General features: G+C 37.4%; 2 protein-coding genes across 3 annotated transcripts in view; one reads left to right on the top strand and one right to left on the bottom strand.

The window, feature by feature from the left end:
* The window catches only part of LOC117342513 (fibronectin type-III domain-containing protein 3a-like), a 148969-nt gene extending 127325 nt beyond the window's left edge, over nt 1-21644 (bottom strand). For both annotated transcript variants that reach the window (XM_033904689.1, XM_033904690.1), the window contains exon 1: nt 19023-21644. In XM_033904689.1, the coding sequence (XP_033760580.1) occupies nt 19023-20121 (1099 nt within the window). In that variant the 5' untranslated portion in view covers nt 20122-21644. The remainder of the gene's footprint in view (nt 1-19022) is intronic.
* On the top strand, nt 21513-22574 carry LOC117341778 (extensin-like). The gene has a single exon (XM_033903640.1). It carries the CDS (start codon nt 21513-21515, stop codon nt 22572-22574), a length of 1062 nt encoding a protein of 353 aa, XP_033759531.1.
* Nucleotides 22575-22787: the final 213 nt, after the last annotated feature.

Below are 22787 nucleotides of genomic sequence, written 5' to 3'. Positions count from 1 at the left end.
TTTTCCCTGGGTACTCCGGCTTCCGGTTTGTATAATTTTCTAGTCTGGTCTGGTTAAAACTCTGAACATAAACAGGCCCAAGTTAAAATTGTCCATAAGAAAGCATTACAAAATTTAAGGAAAGCTCCTAAACCATTTTCCCTTGAAATCCAATAATGCAGAGGTTAAAAACTGTTGATGAAACTGAGGCCAGCGCTACTAAGACTTTATGAACCACATGAATATGTGAATTGAGGTATTGATTACCTCTTTTTATTAAAATAAATAAATATCACTGATCTTTGCACAAAGAGTCTGATCTTCTGTTTTTGTATATTGCAGCAAGTCAAAAATAATGGAGACTAGCTAATTACACAAAAACATTGCCTAAAGGACTCTTGTCTACTTGAAATGATGATCATTATTTTTATGTCAAATACAATTCTGATCAGATATGTCAAGATACTGGCTGTGTTTCCAGGGTAGAAAAAAACCCTGTTCAAGATGATTAACTTGATATGAAACCTCTAACATGTCCTGGTCCGGATGACGTCATAACTATCGAAACCAATTACTTTATGTCTGCTCATGCAAATGGTAATCGTTCTCTGTGATCCTCTCGGTGTAATTATGTACAAGTGTCGACTGCTGGTGCTCTATAGTTTGCATAGCAGAAAAAATAATTGAATCTCAAGGTCAAATTGACCCCAAAAAGACATGTTAGAACATGTATATTTAGATGACATACTAAAAAATATATATTTAGATTATTTAATTCTACGAGTAAGTCTACATGAGCACATGACTTTTCAAAACAAAGACCGTCTTATTACTACCTATCTGACTAGTAAAACTTCAATTATTCAAATATATATTTTATGAAATCTTCATTAAATTCAAGTAACATTTTCATATTTTTCCTTCCTTAAAACATATTTAGATCTAAGACTTGGCTTGCAGATGACAAAGTGTCCTAAAATGAATGAAACTCCATACAATAACTCATAAAGGCCTTCAGGTAAGGTTAGCCGATAAAAAACATTGATATCAGGTTTGAGGTCTGGTCAAAGGTAACACATTATTTATCTAAGTTTGCAATAATGCAAAGCATATTTTCCTCTTAACTTTTAACATTAATCTTTAATTAACTGCCACAAAAAATTATCATATGAATCTAAATATTTCTTGAAAAAGAATCTGAAAAAAATTATCCTTATTTAATGCGTAGCTTAAGCTATACTCAAAGTCCATCATTTTGAAACATTCTCAGCCAAAAAAAATCTAAAACTTCCTGTCCTGCCATGAAACAAAGAAAATATGGCAAATTATTACACAGATTTTCTCTTCTAAGTCAACAGTTCCCCTGAAGATATGATTTATTTTTCCGTTTGTGGCCAAAAGGAAGGATAAATCTTAAAAGCAGGGAATCATGGAGAAGATTTGGTGATGAAAGATGGTTTGGCATTCTGAGGTGTTCCAGCATCATAAATTACCTGTCAAAAAATAGAAAACCCAAACCAGTAGATCTTTATCCCATCATCGACACCAAGGGAGGAGGTCAGAAACCATCCAATCTTCCTTCCCATCATAAAGTCTCCACTTTCAAGGACTCGTTTTTTCATTGCACTTGTCAGTGTAATTAATACTATATATTCAAAATAACCATCAATTCACATCCTTTTGTAACACTTGCCACAGTGTAATTAATACTTTATCTTCAATATAACTATCAATTCACATCCTTTTGTAATTAAGCAAAGTAAATTTGAATTTGTCAGTTATTTCCTCAAAAATGATTTGTGAAATTAAGCTGCAGGAGACTTCCCATCTGATTATCATAGAAAATTAATTCTATGTAGTATACACACTGTAGGTCAGAGCAGGGACATGAATGTTTATACAAATTAATGTTTTTAATTGATATAGAATCGTTTTTAATCAATAAAGTCATACAATCTCCACATACTGTTGTAACTATTATCTTATGGTACATCTGCTCTAGTTGATCACACAACTATATGAAGCCAAGGGAGACAATTAGCCTAATGACGATACAAAGAGAATATTTCTCAAACACTTATCACTTTTTATCTTTTAAAAACAATCATCAACACTGACTGAACACCCATTGAAAAAAATGCCACTGTATTGAAATGCAATCTGTGCAAATAGCCTTACAAGCATTGCCACAGATCACCGATAAAAACCACCATCACAGCATTCTCAGGGTACTATGTCTCTGTATCAATAATTTATATAACAAATGCTCACAGTTCAATATCTATATTAAAGCATTTCCCGGAAAGCAGTGAATTTTTTTATTTAAATGTTTAGGTACATTTTACCTACAGCTGGTCCATAACTGAATTGATGTGTGTGTATACATAATTTTAAGAACAAAGTCGGACTTTTGTAAACACTAACAAATTGTCTATGTTATGCCCTTTAGTCAGTATGTATACATTTACATCTTCACACTGAGAAACCATATATTCATGATTTAGATTGCTATCTGGAGAACTACAGATTGTATAGAGATTTTGGCTAAAAGGTCTTAAAAGGGGTTATATTTCTAAAAACAATTTTAAACAACAGACCTAACAGGACTGTATCGCTCCATTACAGCACAGGAAGTAAAGCTCTTGTTGGAAGATTAAATTCATCTGAATCTCAAGGTTGTTTAAGGCCATGTATGTGGTACTCAAATTAATACTCTTTCTTTTCAGCTTTTAGCCCATCTCAAATATCTTAATCCTATGGTTTTGATAATTCAGAAACAAATGATTCAAGATCTTTAATACATTTGATCCCTGAGACCTTAAAAGTAGGCCAATATCATTCATTTGAACAAACCTAGTAGCACTAGCCCCTTAATCTCAGTATACTACTTCCTCAATACCATGAAACTTTGCCTCTTGTAATTGAGAAGTCTTTGAAAGATTTTAACACATTTGACCCCTGTGACCTCGAAAGTAGGTAAAGGGTGTTTGGTAGCCATTCATCCCAAGATTGAAGGTGAAATGCAGGGTGTATAAAAGATCTATCAAACCAAATTCAAGACCATATCAAGCCTGTATACACCTGTACTTGGTATTTTCTCAATTTTCTCAGCTTCATGACAAACTGGTGTCAAACAAACAAAAAGTTTATATAGTACATGTACAGTAGCCTAGGAGTTCACAAAGACATTATCATAAATCACTATTGTATTACCAAGGAAATCCAAACTCTTGTCAACATCACCAATCATAAAAATCCTTTATTTTATCATTACAAAGCTTAACATGGATGATCAATCTGTGGTATACCAAATGGTCACAAGATTATCAGAATCTGTAGGCAATATCAATATCTAAGCTATATGAAAATATCTAAAAGTAGACCTAAGATGTAGACAAAACCTCTGTAAGAGTGTGGATTTCTAATTTCTCAACCTACACAAAGGATCTTCACATATATACAGGCACCTGATTGCTGGTCTCCAATAGGACACCGACCATTTGTAATGGAGCCGACCTTTGTATCCATGAGATGGGCATGCCTCAGTAATATGTCTATCTAGCCACGACAAACCGTACACAGTAATTCCTTGATCACATTCAATAATACCTCTTGGATTGTGGCTAGCCATTGATTTTATGCCAATTAGTCTGTGTGTGACTATTGTTGTGGTTACTATATAGATATATAATGGTGCTTGGCTTCCTCCTCAATGCTGGTTTTGATTTTGAAGAGCAAGTTTAAAGAGAATAAGGTACTTCACTTGATAGATTAATAAATCCACAGCCATGAATTTATTTCATTTTTCATTAGCAATATGTCCAGTATACTGCGAAAAACATCAGATGAATCAATACTTTCGGTGTGATCTCCTAACTTGTATAAAACCTTAGAATGTGATGGAAGTATTGAAGATAAAACCAGTAAAGGTGCGCATTGAGCTATGTGAATCTAGTTTTTCATCAAATAAAGGAGCAAAGGAATAGTGTTATGTTAACATTTTAGCATGCTTATATAAATTACATCTTAATACCAAGTCATTGGTTTCCTTCTCATTTCTGCCTGGTACATCACAATTTTCCCCTTATTTCAATTTTAAACTTTCTGCTATAATCCCTATAAACTTCCATAGACAGGATGTAGACACACAATATATATTGTACAATTTTGTATTACAAGTTTACTGTAATACAGCTGCTATATCTAGTATAAATAGGTGAAATGTTTCCAACGTTGAAAACCTTTAATACCAAGATTCCATTGGAACCTTTATATACAAAATAAGTTCTTTTTTTTTTATTTTTCTTATAAAATCCAATATTTTTTATGACAAGATATCATAAATTTCTGAGAATGCTAAAAGGATATGTCCATAGTAAATACTTCACTGGACAGTAAATAATTACTTAAAGTAGTGTTGATATTCCAGCTGTTGCTTGTTGAGAAATGAAGACGAGCTTTTTAATCTTGTGCAAAAACAATAAAGTGCAAAGCAGTTAATGTACATACAATACACAACAAATTCACAGCTCACATACCAATTAGTGTGAGGTTCACTTCCTTTCATCCATTCACGAAACTAACAAAAATAACACTCAATCTTTATTTTACATTAACAATTTTCGTAAAAATTGTTCCTCTTGAACTCCATTAGAAGCTAAATGACAATGTTGCTTCATTGAATGATTGCTCATGCAGAACAGATGTTTATCCAACTCCACCAAATGTACTTAACCAAAGCCTTATTTTGAGTTTTTTTTATTACTAAAACCAATTTTCATGATGTAATGCCGTGTCAGGGTGGTGAATGCAGTAATGGCGGACTATGTGGTAAGTTTACCAAGGTTATGATGAGTATTACTAAGTGAAGAGGTTTTTAAATGTAAACTGTAAATAAACAGTCAACAAGTCTGTTAATCAATAAAACATTACACTATAGGGATGCTTCAGCTGAGGAAAACTAACCCCATGGGAGGTCGACAGTTCTTGGGAAGGATATGTCAATCAGAGCATTTGAAGGATAATATTCTGTGGAAGTGGACTGGAGCAACAGTGTTAATGAATCAAATGTCTGACCATGTCATCCAAGGAAAATGATTGGAATGACTTGTTAACAATGCAGTGGTAGAGGTCTTTACCTACATTTGTTGTCTTGGTGTTACTGGGAGTGTCAGTGGTCTAGCTGTAAGATTATGTTTATGTGGAGTCAACTCTCTGTACTTCATTGCCATTTCTTTTGGCAAATTAAGCAGCTATCATTGCATGTCATACTTTTTCAGTTATGATATTCTACACACAAACAAAGTAGGCTAAATGCTGATAAATCAGATTGGCTGATCATCAAAGTGCAATATCCCCTCTCACCAACTGGACCTACAGCACATATGTCGTGTCCCAGCTGTTTGACCCTCAGGCACAGACTTTTATGGGAAATCAATTCAACTCTAATCTGGGAGTATATTTGTATATAATTTGCCAGGTTTAAAATGGAAAACATTCAGTGAATTTAATATGCATAGTTTATTGTATTTCTGTCACCCAGCTGCAGCACCAGCAATTAATTATCAACAAATATCAGATGAAAGGTTAATAGGTCGGTTTTTAACTGACATTAATTTTACACGTTTGCAGATCAAGTTGACAGTGTAGTTGACAATGTATTTCATCACAGACAAGATTGACAATCAGAGATTTAGGGAGCTACAGCAACTATACTAGCCTGTTTTACAAGATACTGATAGGTTGGATCTATGGAGGTACCTTTATGTGAAACACTGGCATTACATTGATCAAGTTGCATTAATTTACATGGAATGGATATAACCAGAGACAGGTTTGCAAAAAAGGTCTCCCTGAACTCTCTGTACTGTAAATGCTCTTGATACAGTGTAAGAGACATGAATATACACAAACTCCCTGATGTTTACCAATTATTGTCATGCATAGCCCTTAAAGACTTGCAGGTGCCAAATAAATAGGTACATTCCCAGACAGATTTATCTTTTGCATTTACTTACTTGTGAAATCTTCATTTAGTGGTAAAATCTACTTATTCCCAAAACTGTTGTTTATTGGTGAAATATACCTCGAGGGAAAAACCTACATCTCTCAACTTTCAAGGGCAGGGTAAGAAATGTGATGTGTATATAGCTTTTAGGGCCAAAATGGCAGCTCCAGCTGTATGCTCCCTAGGGATTTGAAAAAGACGTTGGCTGGCTAAAGGCCAAATACCTTCAGATGATAATTTGAAAACTGCTTTGAAATGGAAATGTTGCTGTGATAAAGTGGTATATAAAACTCCAAATTGATTATTTAATTATAACCGAATCATGTTTTCTTTTATAAAATTATATCTTTTAAATGAGAAAATATATTGCCCTCAAAAACAGAAACCGCATCTGTGATAGAATTTTTGTCTTCTACATTTCGATTGCTTCAAGCTAAGCTATTCATTAACCCCTTTTGACTGAGACTTTTCTGCCTCATTCCCATATAGGGAAGGATTCTGATAATATTTAACGATGTGAAAGTGGTGTGAGATAGCTAATTCGAAAGTGTTATCCATAGACTTCTTAAAGGCTGTCATGACCAGCTCAATAACAAGTGCCTACTTTCAATCAATGATCGAGTCCTAAATTGGTGTCAAGATCTGATGAGAAGTGAGCACAGACATTGACCAGTTCACACACAACATTTCACAACATGGTCATAGCAATGACCAATGGAAAGAAAGCCTTATAAATGACCTATGGATCTCTTGTAACACCAAAAACCTGTATAAATGAGACTGTGAGGTAAGTCAATGTATATACAGAAGCTGTCATCTTCCTTTAAACAAAATAGGCCAGGTCAACGAACACCAGACAGAATCGTGGTCAAAACAAGTTACACAAATGTTAACACACTAGACACACCAGCCTCAAGGTCAGGACAAATCACAATGGGACAAGCATGTTTGTGATGAAGATTGCTTAAAGGATGTGTGAGAATACAAATCAACATAGGCTACAAGAGTGGCTAAGATACAGATGCAAATAAAGCTCAAGGGAAATGACCATGTGACAAAGGCATGGTCCCTGTCCACACACTACACACAGACAAACACAGGAAGACAGGAGTTGATTGTACCAGGCTAGATATTGTGGGATGAATCAAGGCAGTGTTTATTGATTATGGGGTGCTGATGCTGCACTTTAGTATGGTTAACAATGATAATATCAGGCAGGTATGACGTAAACAAATTCTGACACATTTGTTGTCAAGGGAATGGGAGACACATTGTCACAAGAAAAGCCAACGAGTCACTCCTATTTTCTAAATACGTCACAACTTTTATATCCATCATATCTACAGATACAACAGAGCTCTTCGATCTTTAATCTACAATAGCTTTAGAATCTTTATTCTATGATAGTTTCAGAGTTCAGGAAAAAGGACGGGAAAAGCTCAACTAGTAATTTATGACAGAGGCAGCAGTATATTGTATATATATTACATAACATAACAATCTTGTTTTTATATAATAATGCTTGTTTTTAAGTCACTGGCTATGAATATTTAATTATCTATATAATAATGATGTTTCATGTTATAGCAATGCTTTTTTGCCTTTATCACAGTAACATGTTTTTTAATAACATTATTTTTTAAATCAAACTTGTTATTTGTCAAAAAAACAATAGTGAAAATTAAACAGTTAAAACTTGATATTTGTCAAAAAAAACAATAGTGAAAATTAAACATTCAAAACTTGATATTTGTCAAAAAAACAATAGTGAAAATTAAAAGTCAAAACATGTTATTTGTCCAAAAAACTATAGTGAAAATTAAACAGTCCAAACTTGTTATTCTTAAGACAATGGGGCCATGAAAAAACTTTGAGATATATCCAGAGTATTTCAGGTAACAGAATATATTTTACACAGAATTTTACCGTGGGAACTAAATGTTTACTTCAAGTTAATTGCATGGTCTTCGAGTTATCAGAATTCGAGGTAATGAGGTTTGACTGTATACGGACATTAGATACATAAAAACTGCAATTTTCATGTCTAATTAAAAGGCAATTGATATTTTCTTCTGATTTTCCCAGCTATAATATGGTAAAAAAAAATTTGCTTTCAATTCATAAATCTACAAGTGCATTTTGAAAAGATCACACATGTACACTGATATTCATACTTGAACCATCAGGATCACCAACATGAATCTGTTTTATGAACTCATGATAAATAATGATTATACTAGTAACAAATCGTCAATCAACAGGTATCCAAGAAATATTCTAGTGAGGAATACTTGCATTATTGGATGTATAACACTCGGGAATATCTCCTTGGCAAACAAGTATCAGCACCAGATGGATATGGTGGTAAAAGGATGAAAAACTTACTTCAATTTCCTGTTCTACTCACAAATTACCAGGCCACTTTTAAAAGAGAGATGTGGATGTATGAAAATAAGGTTTTAAAAAGCAACAGCTAACTTGTGCCTGCATGGAATATGTCAATGCCATGAGTTTTTCTCCCTGTCGCTCTGCTGAAAGAAGTTCATGAGAAAATCGTTCTCAATGTCAAGCCTTCTATAGGTTATATATTAAATTACTTATTCTCTGAGCCTACAAAGCCAGCCAATACATCGCCATGCAACGTCAGCCAATTTCTCAGGGCAAAATGTCATCAGACAGAAAAGGATGTAAATGGCACTGAGAAATGCGGGGGAGGAACTGGCATTCTTCAACATCCTGATCACGTTCCTTTTAAATTATATATTGCCAGTATTGCCTTGCTCTACTGGAAGGAAAACTCCCCACCATATGATTTAAATATATTATATATTACTAAACAAACATATATGAACATCATAACAATTTATATATACATAGGAAGAACAGGCTAGGAGACCCAGAATACGATATATACTAAATCATTTGGTGAATAAGTCTAACTTTAGTATTTCAATATGTTAAGCATTATCTAGAAAGATACAATAACTGATTACTGCATTACTTATGATTTGTAATTTAATTTTTTGTTTTATTTTTGAATTGTATCAAATGAAACATATTTTAATCATGCAAGAATGTAATATAATGTCTGCCATGGTCATAGAAATGGTGATTCCAACTTAAGTCAAACCTGCCTTAGTGAGTGCCTTATTTAAATTAACTCTCATATGTGACCATATTTCCCCCTCCCAACCTCTCATATGTGACCAGATTTCCCCCTCCCAACTTCTCATATGTGACCATATTTCCCCCTCCCAACCTCTCATATGTGACCAGATTTCCCCCTCCCAACTTCTCATATGTGACCAGATTTCCCCCTTCCAACTTCTCATATGTGACCAGATTTCCCCCTCCCAATGTTATTTACTAGTTATAAAATTACCAGAACCTGGATTAAAAGGCTATCTGCATGTGACCTTTTTATTGCCTCCCTTGGAAGGTCACATGTTATTGTCTCCCTTATAAGGTCATATGTTATTGTCTCCCTTGGAAGGTCACATGTTATTGTCTCCCTTGGGAGGTCACATGTTATTGTCTCCCTTATAAGGTCACATATTATTGTCTCCCTTGGGAGGTCACATGTTATTGTCTCCCTTATAAGGTCATATGTTATTGTCTCCCTTGGAAGGTCACATGTTATTGTCTCCCTTGGGAGGTCACATGTTATTGTCTCCCTTATAAGGTCACATATTATTGTCTCCCTTGGAAGGTCACATGTTATTGCCTCCCTTGGAAGGTCACAGGTTATTGCCTCCCTTGGAAGGTCACAGGTTATTGTCTCCCTTGGGAGGTCACATGTCAATGCCTCCCTTGGGAGGTCACATGTCATTGCCTCCCTTGGAAGGTCACAGGTTATTGTCTCCCTTGGGAGGTCACATGTCATTGCCTCCCTTGGAAGGTCACGTCATTGCCTCCCTTGGGAGGTCACATGTCATTGCCTCCCTTGGAAGGTCACATGTCATTGCCTCCCTTGGAAGGTCACATGTCATTGCCTCCCTTGGAAGGTCACATGTCATTGCCTCCCTTGGGAGGTCACATATGACAGGAATGACTGTATACTACATGAGGCTCTGCAGATATCCAAGAAATGTGTGATACAGAGGGCAAAAATAAGATATGATTTTTTAAACCATACTATGTAATTAACATCAGTAACAATGCCATGAAACTAGACATAACTGTGTAGTTAGAGAATAGGACAATGGATTACATGATACCTTTATTAAATATTCAGAGGGATGGCCCAATTAAGTTTTATACAATATTTGTATATCTGATTTTCTTAATTTGGTAAGCTTTTATCACAATAGGAACAAATCAGGGACATACAGTGACCGTGTCGCTGTATTTTATGGTTGAGAAATATTGATTGTGCCAGGAATTTCACCGACTCCCTATCTCTATCGATAACTCCAAAGACCAAATTAGCTAGAAATGCATTGATTTTTTAAGGAAAAATTTCAAAATTGTTAACAAAAGGACTTTTAAGTAGACCAGGAATCTATATAAGAGGATTGGCAGCGATGACATCACAACACTAAATCTTCCCACACCGTCAACTTATAACATCAACCTTTATTATACCAGGGATGGAACCGTCAACTTATAACTTCCTTAGAGATGGGATTCAGGCACCAGATGCATTCTGTAATAAGCCCAAGGACCAACACAAACATTGACTTAATGCGAAGCAATGTGAAATAGCATTTTAAACATTTTGCTGAACTGCAATAGACATGGATCTTGTATACGAGACAAGGATTATCACTGGATATCAATATTGGTAAACTGAATTCCCAAAAAGGCTATAACAAAAGTCGACGCATTTCGCTTTCCTTCCTTACTGAACTATTCCTTCACGTTTGGATGGGGCAAAAGTGGCCGAGTGGTTATCTGGGTTGCAAGTTCGAAACCCATGTGGGGCAGTTGCCAGGTACTGACCATAGGTCAGTGGTTTTTCTCCGGGTACTCTGGCTTTCCTCCACCTCCAAAACCAGGCATGTCCTTAAATGACCCTGGCTGTTAATAGGACGTTAAACAAAATAAACCAAACTCATGTTTGGATGCTGTATGTACTATTCATAATGCATTATAAATATCATTTCCCTATACATTCCATGACAAATATTGTAAGAACACACAATGTAGAAAATATAACCAAACAATATGTAAAAACAAGCCAGATTCTGTGTACAAACACAGTACTGGACTGAATGGTCTTTATATTTGTTTATTCGTTTACTTGGTGTGTTTATTTCACCTGAACAGCCGGTGTCAAGGTTACTACATATATCATGTGTGCTATCCAGAGCTACAGGAGTAAGTGTCTACAGGGCAGTGATCTCAGCTGCTGGAGAAACTGTCCTAGATAGGGATCGAACCACACATCACATTTTTACCTGAAGCATAAATTAGTGTAAAGCTCTACCAACTAATTCAAACAATGGTCTGTCCTGATAGGGAGTGAACCACACACATCACATTTTCACCTTAGGGAGCTTTAATGTAAATCTTTTCCAACTAAACAATGGTCCAAAGGTCAAATGTCCAAAGGTCAAATTATATATAAACTATGTTATTATAAGATTTCTGCTTTTAAAAATGTACATGTATGGAGGAAATCCATGGCAATTAAACAACAAAACAGATCCAAGCTTTGATAGCAAATTGCTTTCTTCTGAACCCAGTTTCCTTTGTTTTGAGACATAAAAGGATCTTAAGATGTAACCATTAGTATAAAGTATATCTAGTGATGTTCTGTAATGTTCCTGTTCCATGGTTGTAATTCTCCATCTATACATGTGTACAACGTTAACGTTTGTTAAGTAAAGAGACAGGACATTCATTACAAGATTAATAGTATATACAGCTATTGAACCAGGTCTAAAAGATGCCTGCATTATATACCTGTACAGGTACATGTGTTAGAAACATAACCCAAAGTCAACAACTTAAGCCAGTAGAATAAAAATACAGGCCACTATGACCTAGATTTGATAAATTATGTTTTTTTTTTGTGACAGATCTAGACATACAAAGACCAAACAGTTATAAAAACAATGAAGACCTTCCTAACTATAGTATAGCTGCTAATTGACTTCTGGAACATGGGGCAGTGATAGCTCAGTCGGTTAGAGCATCAGCCACATAACCTCATGCAAGTGAAGAAACATGAGAAATGGACTGGTCTGTACCATTGTGGTTGTGTCCTTGGGCAAGCCACTTTACCATAATTGCTCTGAATGGTAGCAATGGGCCTCCTGTATGTTATTCTGCGAGGTAGTCACCAACTACTACAAGGAGACCCCATCTCAAAATAACCCTGGCTGTTAATTCACAGGGAAATAAACCCAGCTAACAAACAAACAACCTTATAGCATCATAAATTGTGTCTTGAATTCTGCCTTATACAGGAGAAGTCCTTGAAATACACAAAGATGGTGTTTGTTGTTGTACAGAGAACAGCAGCTTGCAGTTGTATCTTAACAAATTAAACATCTCATATAATATAATCAATGAAAAAGTAGTATGATGCTGACAATGACTATATATCAAATATATATACAACTTCACATCTCATATTTCTCTTTTTTATCAAATTCCAAGCTGAAAATAAAGATTATAATCATAATGATACAAAATACATCCTGCAAAATAAATAGTTTTTTCACTATTCCAAGTCTTATACACATCATGATTTAGTCACAAAAAGATAGTATAGACATCAATGAATTATATATATATATACCTATACTGGTATAATTGCATTATGAAACTGGTCAATAAGATTTAATTACCATATACTAAACCAGTATAACCAGCTGAAAAGCTCATGGGGAGGGGTTAACACAGAAACTTTGACTTCATGTTAGTAGCAGATTGGGTCAAGCTTGTTGCAAAACTTTGAAAGAACTGTTACTGAATTACAATTATAATTACCAGCTATTTCCAGATAAATATGTTACTCAGCACAGATCTAGAGTACATATAGAGACCACACCCTGTAACGATAGATCTTCTTCACTTGTTTGGATTTAGTCACTCCTAGTCATTATCATACCAGGCCAATATATAGTAGGTATCATTTGGATCTAGTCACTCCTGGTCATTATCATACCAGGCCAATATATAGTAGGTATCATTTGGATCTAGTCACTCCTGGTCATTATCATACCAGGCCAATATATAGTAGGTATCATTTGGATCTAGTCACTCCTGGTCATTATCATACCAGGCCAATATATAGTAGGTATCATTTGGATCTAGTCACTCCTGGTCATTATCATACCAGGCCAATATATAGTAGGTATCATTTGGATCTAGTCACTCCTAGTCATTATCATACCAGGCCAATATATAGTAGGTATCATTTGGATCTAGTCACTCCTAGTCATTATCACACCAGGCCAATATATAGTAGGTATCATTTGGATCTAGTCACTCCTGGTCATTATCACACCAGGCCAATATATAGTAGGTATCATTTGGATCTAGTCACTCCTGGTCATTATCACACCAGGCCAATATATAGTAGGTATCATTTGGATCTAGTCACTCCTGGTCATTATCACACCAGGCCAATATATAGTAGGTATCATTTGGATCTAGTCACTCCTGGTCATTATCATACCAGGCCAATATATAGTAGGTATCATTTGGATCTAGTCACTCCTGGTCATTATCACACCAGGCCAATATATAGTAGGTATCATTTGGATCTAGTCACTCCTGGTCATTATCATACCAGGCCAATATATAGTAGGTATCATTTGGATCTAGTCACTCCTGGTCATTATCATACCAGGCCAATATATAGTAGGTATCATTTGGATCTAGTCACTCCTAGTCATTATCATACCAGGCCAATATATAGTAGGTATCATTTGGATCTAGTCACTCCTAGTCATTATCATACCAGGCCAATATATAGTAGGTATCATTTGGATCTAGTCACTCCTAGTCATTATCATACCAGGCCAATATATAGTAGGTATCATTTGGATCTAGTCACTCCTAGTCATTATCATACCAGGCCAATATATAGTAGGTATCATTTGGATCTAGTCACTCCTAGTCATTATCATACCAGGCCAATATATAGTAGGTATCATTTGGATCTAGTCACTCCTAGTCATTATCATACCAGGCCAATATATAGTAGGTATCATTTGGATCTAGTCACTCCTAGTCATTATCATACCAGGCCAATATATAGTAGGTATCATTTGGATCTAGTCACTCCTAGTCATTATCATACCAGGCCAATATATAGTAGGTATCATTTGGATCTAGTCACTCCTAGTCATTATCATACCAGGCCAATATATAGTAGGTATCATTTGGATCTAGTCACTCCTAGTCATTATCATACCAGGCCAATATATAGTAGGTATCATTTGGATCTAGTCACTCCTAGTCATTATCATACCAGGCCAATATATAGTAGGTATCATTTGGATCTAGTCACTCCTAGTCATTATCATACCAGGCCAATATATAGTAGGTATCATTTGGATCTAGTCACTCCTAGTCATTATCATACCAGGCCAATATATAGTAGGTATCATTTGGATCTAGTCACTCCTAGTCATTATCATACCAGGCCAATATATAGTAGGTATCATTTGGATCTAGTCACTCCTAGTCATTATCATACCAGGCCAATATATAGTAGGTATCATTTGGATCTAGTCACTCCTAGTCATTATCATACCAGGCCAATATATAGTAGGTATCATTTGGATCTAGTCACTCCTAGTCATTATCATACCAGGCCAATATATAGTAGGTATCATTTGGATCTAGTCACTCCTAGTCATTATCATACCAGGCCAATATATAGTAGGTATCATTTGGATCTAGTCACTCCTAGTCATTATCATACCAGGCCAATATATAGTAGGTATCATTTGGATCTAGTCACTCCTAGTCATTATCATACCAGGCCAATATATAGTAGGTATCATTTGGATCTAGTCACTCCTAGTCATTATCATACCAGGCCAATATATAGTAGGTATCATTTGGATCTAGTCACTCCTAGTCATTATCATACCAGGCCAATATATAGTAGGTATCATTTGGATCTAGTCACTCCTAGTCATTATCATACCAGGCCAATATATAGTAGGTATCATTTGGATCTAGTCACTCCTAGTCATTATCATACCAGGCCAATATATAGTAGGTATCATTTGGATCTAGTCACTCCTAGTCATTATCATACCAGGCCAATATATAGTAGGTATCATTTGGATCTAGTCACTCCTAGTCATTATCATACCAGGCCAATATATAGTAGGTATCATTTGGATCTAGACACTCCTAGTCATTATCATACCAGACCAGGCCAATATATAGTAGGTATCATTTGGATCTAGTCACTCCTAGTCATTATCATACCAGGCCAATATATAGTAGGTATCATTTGGATCTAGTCACTCCTAGTCATTATCATACCAGGCCAATATATAGTAGGTATCATTTGGATCTAGTCACTCCTAGTCATTATCATACCAGGCCAATATATAGTAGGTATCATTTGGATCTAGTCACTCCTAGTCATTATCATACCAGGCCAATATATAGTAGGTATCATTTGGATCTAGTCACTCCTAGTCATTATCATACCAGGCCAATATATAGTAGGTATCATTTGGATCTAGTCACTCCTAGTCATTATCATACCAGGCCAATATATAGTAGGTATCATTTGGATCTAGTCACTCCTAGTCATTATCATACCAGGCCAATATATAGTAGGTATCATTTGGATCTAGTCACTCCTAGTCATTATCATACCAGGCCAATATATAGTAGGTATCATTTGGATCTAGTCACTCCTAGTCATTATCATACCAGGCCAATATATAGTAGGTATCATTTGGATCTAGTCACTCCTAGTCATTATCATACCAGGCCAATATATAGTAGGTATCATTTGGATCTAGTCACTCCTAGTCATTATCATACCAGGCCAATATATAGTAGGTATCATTTGGATCTAGTCACTCCTAGTCATTATCATACCAGGCCAATATATAGTAGGTATCATTTGGATCTAGTCACTCCTAGTCATTATCATACCAGGCCAATATATAGTAGGTATCATTTGGATCTAGTCACTCCTAGTCATTATCATACCAGGCCAATATATAGTAGGTATCATTTGGATCTAGTCACTCCTAGTCATTATCATACCAGGCCAATATATAGTAGGTATCATTTGGATCTAGTCACTCCTAGTCATTATCATACCAGGCCAATATATAGTAGGTATCATTTGGATCTAGTCACTCCTAGTCATTATCATACCAGGCCAATATATAGTAGGTATCATTTGGATCTAGTCACTCCTAGTCATTATCATACCAGGCCAATATATAGTAGGTATCATTTGGATCTAGTCACTCCTAGTCATTATCATACCAGGCCAATATATAGTAGGTATCATTTGGATCTAGTCACTCCTAGTCATTATCATACCAGGCCAATATATAGTAGGTATCATTTGGATCTAGTCACTCCTAGTCATTATCATACCAGGCCAATATATAGTAGGTATCATTTGGATCTAGTCACTCCTAGTCATTATCATACCAGGCCAATATATAGTAGGTATCATTTGGATCTAGTCACTCCTAGTCATTATCATACCAGGCCAATATATAGTAGGTATCATTTGGATCTAGTCACTCCTAGTCATTATCATACCAGGCCAATATATAGTAGGTATCATTTGGATCTAGTCACTCCTAGTCATTATCATACCAGGCCAATATATAGTAGGTATCATTTGGATCTAGTCACTCCTAGTCATTATCATACCAGGCCAATATATAGTAGGTATCATTTGGATCTAGTCACTCCTAGTCATTATCATACCAGGCCAATATATAGTAGGTATCATTTGGATCTAGTCACTCCTAGTCATTATCATACCAGGCCAATATATAGTAGGTATCATTTGGATCTAGTCACTCCTAGTCATTATCATACCAGGCCAATATATAGTAGGTATCATTTGGATCTAGTCACTCCTGGTCATTATCATACCAGGCCAATATATAGTAGGTATCATTTGGATCTAGTCACTCCTGGTCATTATCATACCAGGCCAATATATAGTAGGTATCATTTGGATCTAGTCACTCCTGGTCATTATCATACCAGGCCAATATATAGTAGGTATCATTTGGATCTAGTCACTCCTGGTCATTATCATACCAGGCCAATATATAGTAGGTATCATTTGGATCTAGTCACTCCTGGTCATTATCATACCAGGCCAATATATAGTAGGTATCATTTGGATCTAGTCACTCCTGGTCATTATCATACCAGGCCAATATATAGTAGGTATCATTTGGATCTAGTCACTCCTGGTCATTATCATACCAGGCCAATATATAGTAGGTATCATTTGGATCTAGTCACTCCTGGTCATTATCATACCAGGCCAATATATAGTAGGTATCATTTGGATCTAGTCACTCCTGGTCATTATCATACCAGGCCAATATATAGTAGGTATCATTTGGATCTAGTCACTCCTAGTCATTATCATACCAGGCCAATATATAGTAGGTATCATTTGGATCTAGTCACTCCTAGTCATTATCATACCAGGCCAATATATAGTAGGTATCATTTGGATCTAGTCACTCCTAGTCATTATCATACCAGGCCAATATATAGTAGGTATCATTTGGATCTAGTCACTCCTAGTCATTATCATACCAGGCCAATATATAGTAGGTATCATTTGGATCTAGTCACTCCTAGTCATTATCATACCAGGCCAATATATAGTAGGTATCATTTGGATCTAGTCACTCCTAGTCATTATCATACCAGGCCAATATATAGTAGGTATCATTTGGATCTAGTCACTCCTGGTCATTATCATACCAGGCCAATATATAGTAGGTATCATTTGGATCTAGTCACTCCTAGTCATTATCATACCAGGCCAATATATAGTAGGTATCATTTGGATCTAGTCACTCCTAGTCATTATCATACCAGGCCAATATATAGTAGGTATCATTTGGATCTAGTCACTCCTAGTCATTATCATACCAGGCCAATATATAGTAGGTATCATTTGGATCTAGTCACTCCTAGTCATTATCATACCAGGCCAATATATAGTAGGTATCATTTGGATCTAGTCACTCCTGGTCATTATCATACCAGGCCAATATATAGTAGGTATCATTTGGATCTAGTCACTCCTAGTCATTATCATACCAGGCCAATATATAGTAGGTATCATTTGGATCTAGTCACTCCTAGTCATTATCATACCAGGCCAATATATAGTAGGTATCAATGTACTTTTACCTCACAAAATGTTAAATAAGTAAAGTTCCTTTAAAATATATCCGAGTCTTCTGTAAAAATGCATGCTCTGAACAATGGTCTGAACTTGACCTTTAGCTATATGACCTTTATGGATGTCCTTGAGAATAGAAGTTATCAAGTTTCAATCTCCTTTAATAATCAGTGGTTCAACAGTGAAAAGTGGCAAAAAACCATTAATGATTGCTAGATAGCTGGACATGCCATCAAAAACAGCCTGTCAGGAAGCAAGAAAACAGGACACTATAAATCTACCAGTAATTAAATATATCCCTACTGTAGATGTAAATGAAACAAATGGATATATTTTAATAAGAACTTCTCGGGGGCATTAAGTTTTCACGTTAGAAACAGAAATCAACCAGGTAAACATCAGAGGTATATAGCATGAACATACATAAATTACTGTGCTTGATGTTGCACTAGACAAGCATGCACTTATATGCAAATAAGCTGTACTGGATATGATACAGCGGAACCTCATCAGCTGAGTTTTTTTGTTTTTTTTTTACATTTCAACAAAACAGATCACATAATGCTAGAATCAGTTATGCAGTAATACAATTTGTTATAGAAGAAATTAAAATTCTATCATTATCTATATATAAGCAGTGATTTTACTTTTTTCTCCACCAAGAAGGTTCCTCTGTCAAAACAGGATGTTGTGACCTACCTTGGATGTGCTGGAATTGGTCACCCATAACGCCGACACGCATGGAGAAGGTCTCTCCCGAGTTGACATGTACATGAACAACGTGCTGGTGATTTGGTGGAGAGGTCCCTGGTGCGGATGCATTCTGATTGTGAGGGCTTGGTCCCCGGGGTGACATCTGAGTTGTCTGACTGTTTGGGGAATACCGGTTTGGGGAACTGCCTCCGTGGGGTGGGGGGACATGTCCGTTGGTGTTGTGCAAAGAAGCCGCACTGCCGCTAATAAGCCCAGGGACATTGTGAGTCATAACCGCATTTGTATTGTTGACACCCCCTTGATCTTCACTTAAAACTGTTGAGGTTGTGCCCCCTTGATCTTGGTCAGTGTTATTGTTACTATCATTGTGGACAGAGCCACTGTGGGTATTACAACCTTCACTAGGACTAGTAGTTGTGTCACCATTACTGTGATCATTTACCAGGGCACTACTTCCGTTATCATTAACACTATTATAGCCACTGTCAGTAGCTTTAGAGGTCATATCACCGTCATTTAGAAGCTGAGTGCCACTATTTTGGTCACTATTGTTCACTAGTGCGGTGCCATCCTCATCACCACTGTCATTTATCAGTGTAGTGACACCACTTTGATTGTCATTCAGAATGGTGGTCTTCTCATTGCCACTACTTTGGCTGTCGTCTTTGACTAGGGTATCATTGAGGATGGTTGTCATGTCAACATCGCCATTGTGGCCACTATTACTCCGAACGGTTGTGCCACCACCACTTTGGTTACTTGTGCTGTTGTGAGTGGCCAAGCTGTCGACTGTGGAAGGGGGTAGCGGGGAGGTGTGTGCAATGCTGGTCTGGGTCAGGTGCGAGTTACAAGACTGCTGTGGGGAAGAAGTCTGAGCTGTGCCACCGACAGTGGCTTCGGCAGCACCTGAGGCAGCACTTGCCGCATCAGGCTCTTCATGGTTACCATGAATGCCATTTTTAATCTCACTTGGAGTTAGACGTCCGTTTTCTTTAAGTGTCTCATACGTAGTTGTGACCATACCTGGATTACAGTTTTGGTTAGCATCGGATTCCGAGGCTTCAGACATCTTTTCTTTTTCCATGACCTCAAGTTTTTCGTTTCTTTTCAGCACTCTCCTGAAATTAGTCAAAAATAAAATATGAAATCATCTACTAACCTAAGTATGGAAGGAAACAGGAAGAAAATGCTACTCTATCAACATTGATCAATTATAGTTTTCACATAACATACATGCATAATACTACAGAGGCTAGCTTTCTATATCAATACATATATAATATAATCCAATGGATTTTCTTTTTTTTTTACTTTCTTTTTTTTTGCTTTTGTATCATTTGGAACTATGATCCTCACTATACCATTCCTCATCGACTCACACAGGAGCAGGTATTTTTATCTATTACCATGTAGGGCAATTTTCACTAGACTTTGATGAATGGTCTGACCCCGAAATAATAAGCTGAATCCCTAAAGCAAGTCATAGCTTCAAACATGTTGTGTGTACCAAACTTACCTTTAAGACAGTGATGGAAGGATTAGTAACTCCTTTACCTGTCAGATATGTACACCTGATCATTAACTTTAATTTAAGGAGGATAACTAAAATTTCAAACTTTTGTGATAGCTATATATTTAATCAGTGATTATAACTCATCGAATCAATAGTTGATTTTTGTAATATCTTGTCTACTAATATTCTACACATTGCATGAAATTGACCTCATTGGTCAATGATAGCCATTCTCCAATTCTCTTTCTGTTTTAAATAGGATGTACATCATGAATAAAAACATGGCCTGCAGTCAGTTGACTCTTTCTCACACCCTCCCTGCTTGAATGGCAAAATAAATGTGGAGATTTTCCTGTCTTAGGCCACACCAAACTATTTTTTAATGTTTTTACTAAAACATCAGTGTGAAACAGGTGAGAAAACCAAACAAACTTTATTTTCAGTGTACATGTGTGAACCTTGACTTTGACTGCCAGTCTAAGTCCACCATGCAGAATTTTAAAATCTATATGGCATAATGAACTTAATCTTCCTCTTTCATGTGCATTTAGCCAGACTGAGACACCATGGTATGTTAAGCTTTCTCAAAACGTGTGTTTACCCCTACCATCCCAAACCAGTGTCCCCCTACCAATCCAGCGACATATTTCTGTCACTGAAACCCTGTCATCTGCCTCCTCCCGTTGATGATTGTTATAACCACCCTACCCTAGCTAGCAGTAACATGCCACTTTTGACTACTGCTTTCAGACCATGTAATTTGTCACCCTAATTATATTTAGTTATATCACAGTGCCACCAAGAACTGTTTATCTGCCATATGTAGCTCCTGTCTACTGTCACACTTAACACCCTGTAATATGCCACCTCTGCACAACTGCCACCTGTCATTGGTGCACCCATCTACTGCTGTCATTTTCCATCTTCTCTCTGCAGACAGCTAGATCCTGTTATCAGTGTACATGTTACCTCATATGTACTCCCACCCAGAACCTGTCATCAACCACATTCTGTCTACTGCTTTCCAGACCCTGTCATCTGCCATCTCCTGCCTACTGTCACCCAGACCCTGTCATCTGCCATCCCCTGCCTACTGTCACCCAGAACCTGTCATCTGTCATCCCCTGCCTACTGTCACCCAGAACCTGTCATCTGCCATCCCCTGCCTACTGTCACCCAGACCCTGTCATCTGCCATCCCCTGCCTACTGTCACCCAGAACCTGTCATCTGCCATCCCCTGCCTACTGTCACCCAGAACCTGTCATCTGTCATCCCCTGCCTACTGTCACCCAGAACCTGTCATCTGCCATCCCCTGCCTACTGTCACCCAGAACCTGTCATCTGCCATCTCCTGCCTACTGTCACCCAGAACCTGTCATCTGCCATCCCCTGCCTACTGTCACCCAGAACCTGTCATCTGCCATCCCCTGCCTACTGTCACCCAGAACCTGTCATCTGCCATCCCCTGCCTACTGTCACCCAGAACCTGATCATCTGCCATCCCCTGCCTACTGTCACCCAGAACCTGTCATCTGCCATCCCCTGCCTACAGTCACCCAGAACCTGTCATCTGCCATCCCCTACCTACTGTCACCCAGAACCTGTCATCTGCCATCCCCTGCCTACTGTCACCCAGAACCTGTCATCTGCCATCCCCTGCCTACTGTCACCCAGACCCTGTCATCTGCCATCCCCTGCCTACTGTCACCCAGAACCTGTCATCTGCCATCCCCTGCCTACTGTCACCCAGAACCTGTCATCTGCCATCCCCTGCCTACTGTCACCCAGAACCTGTCATCTGCCATCTCCTGTCTACTGTCACCCAGAACCTGATCATCTGCCATCCCCTGCCTACTGTCACCCAGAACCTGTCATCTGCCATCCCCTGCCTAGTCACCCAGACCCTGTCATCTGCCATCTCCTGCCTACTGTCACCCAGAACCTGATCATCTGCCATCCCCTGCCTACTGTCATCCAGAACCTGTCATCTGCCATCCCCTGCCTACTGTCACCCAGAACCTGATCATCTGCCATCCCCTGCCTACTGTCACCCAGAACCTGTCATCTGCCATCCCCTGCCTACTGTCACCCAGAACCTGATCATCTGCCATCCCCTGCCTACTGTCACCCAGAACCTGATCATCTGCCATCCCCTGCCTACTGTCACCCAGAACCTGTCATCTGCCATCCCCTACCTACTGTCACCCTGAACCTGATCATCTGCCATCCCCTGCCT

This window comes from Pecten maximus, chromosome 14 (genome assembly GCF_902652985.1).
Source record: "Pecten maximus chromosome 14, xPecMax1.1, whole genome shotgun sequence".
Lineage (NCBI taxonomy): Eukaryota > Metazoa > Mollusca > Bivalvia > Pectinida > Pectinidae > Pecten > Pecten maximus.
Note: the sequence above shows the minus strand (reverse complement) of the source record. Positions and strands in the feature narration are given on the sequence as shown.

What these genes read in the sequence shown, in the direction of transcription:
- LOC117341778 (XM_033903640.1), top strand. Translation starts at nt 21,513, where the DNA reads ATGTTACCTCATATGTACTCCCACCCAGAACCTGTCATCAACCACATT.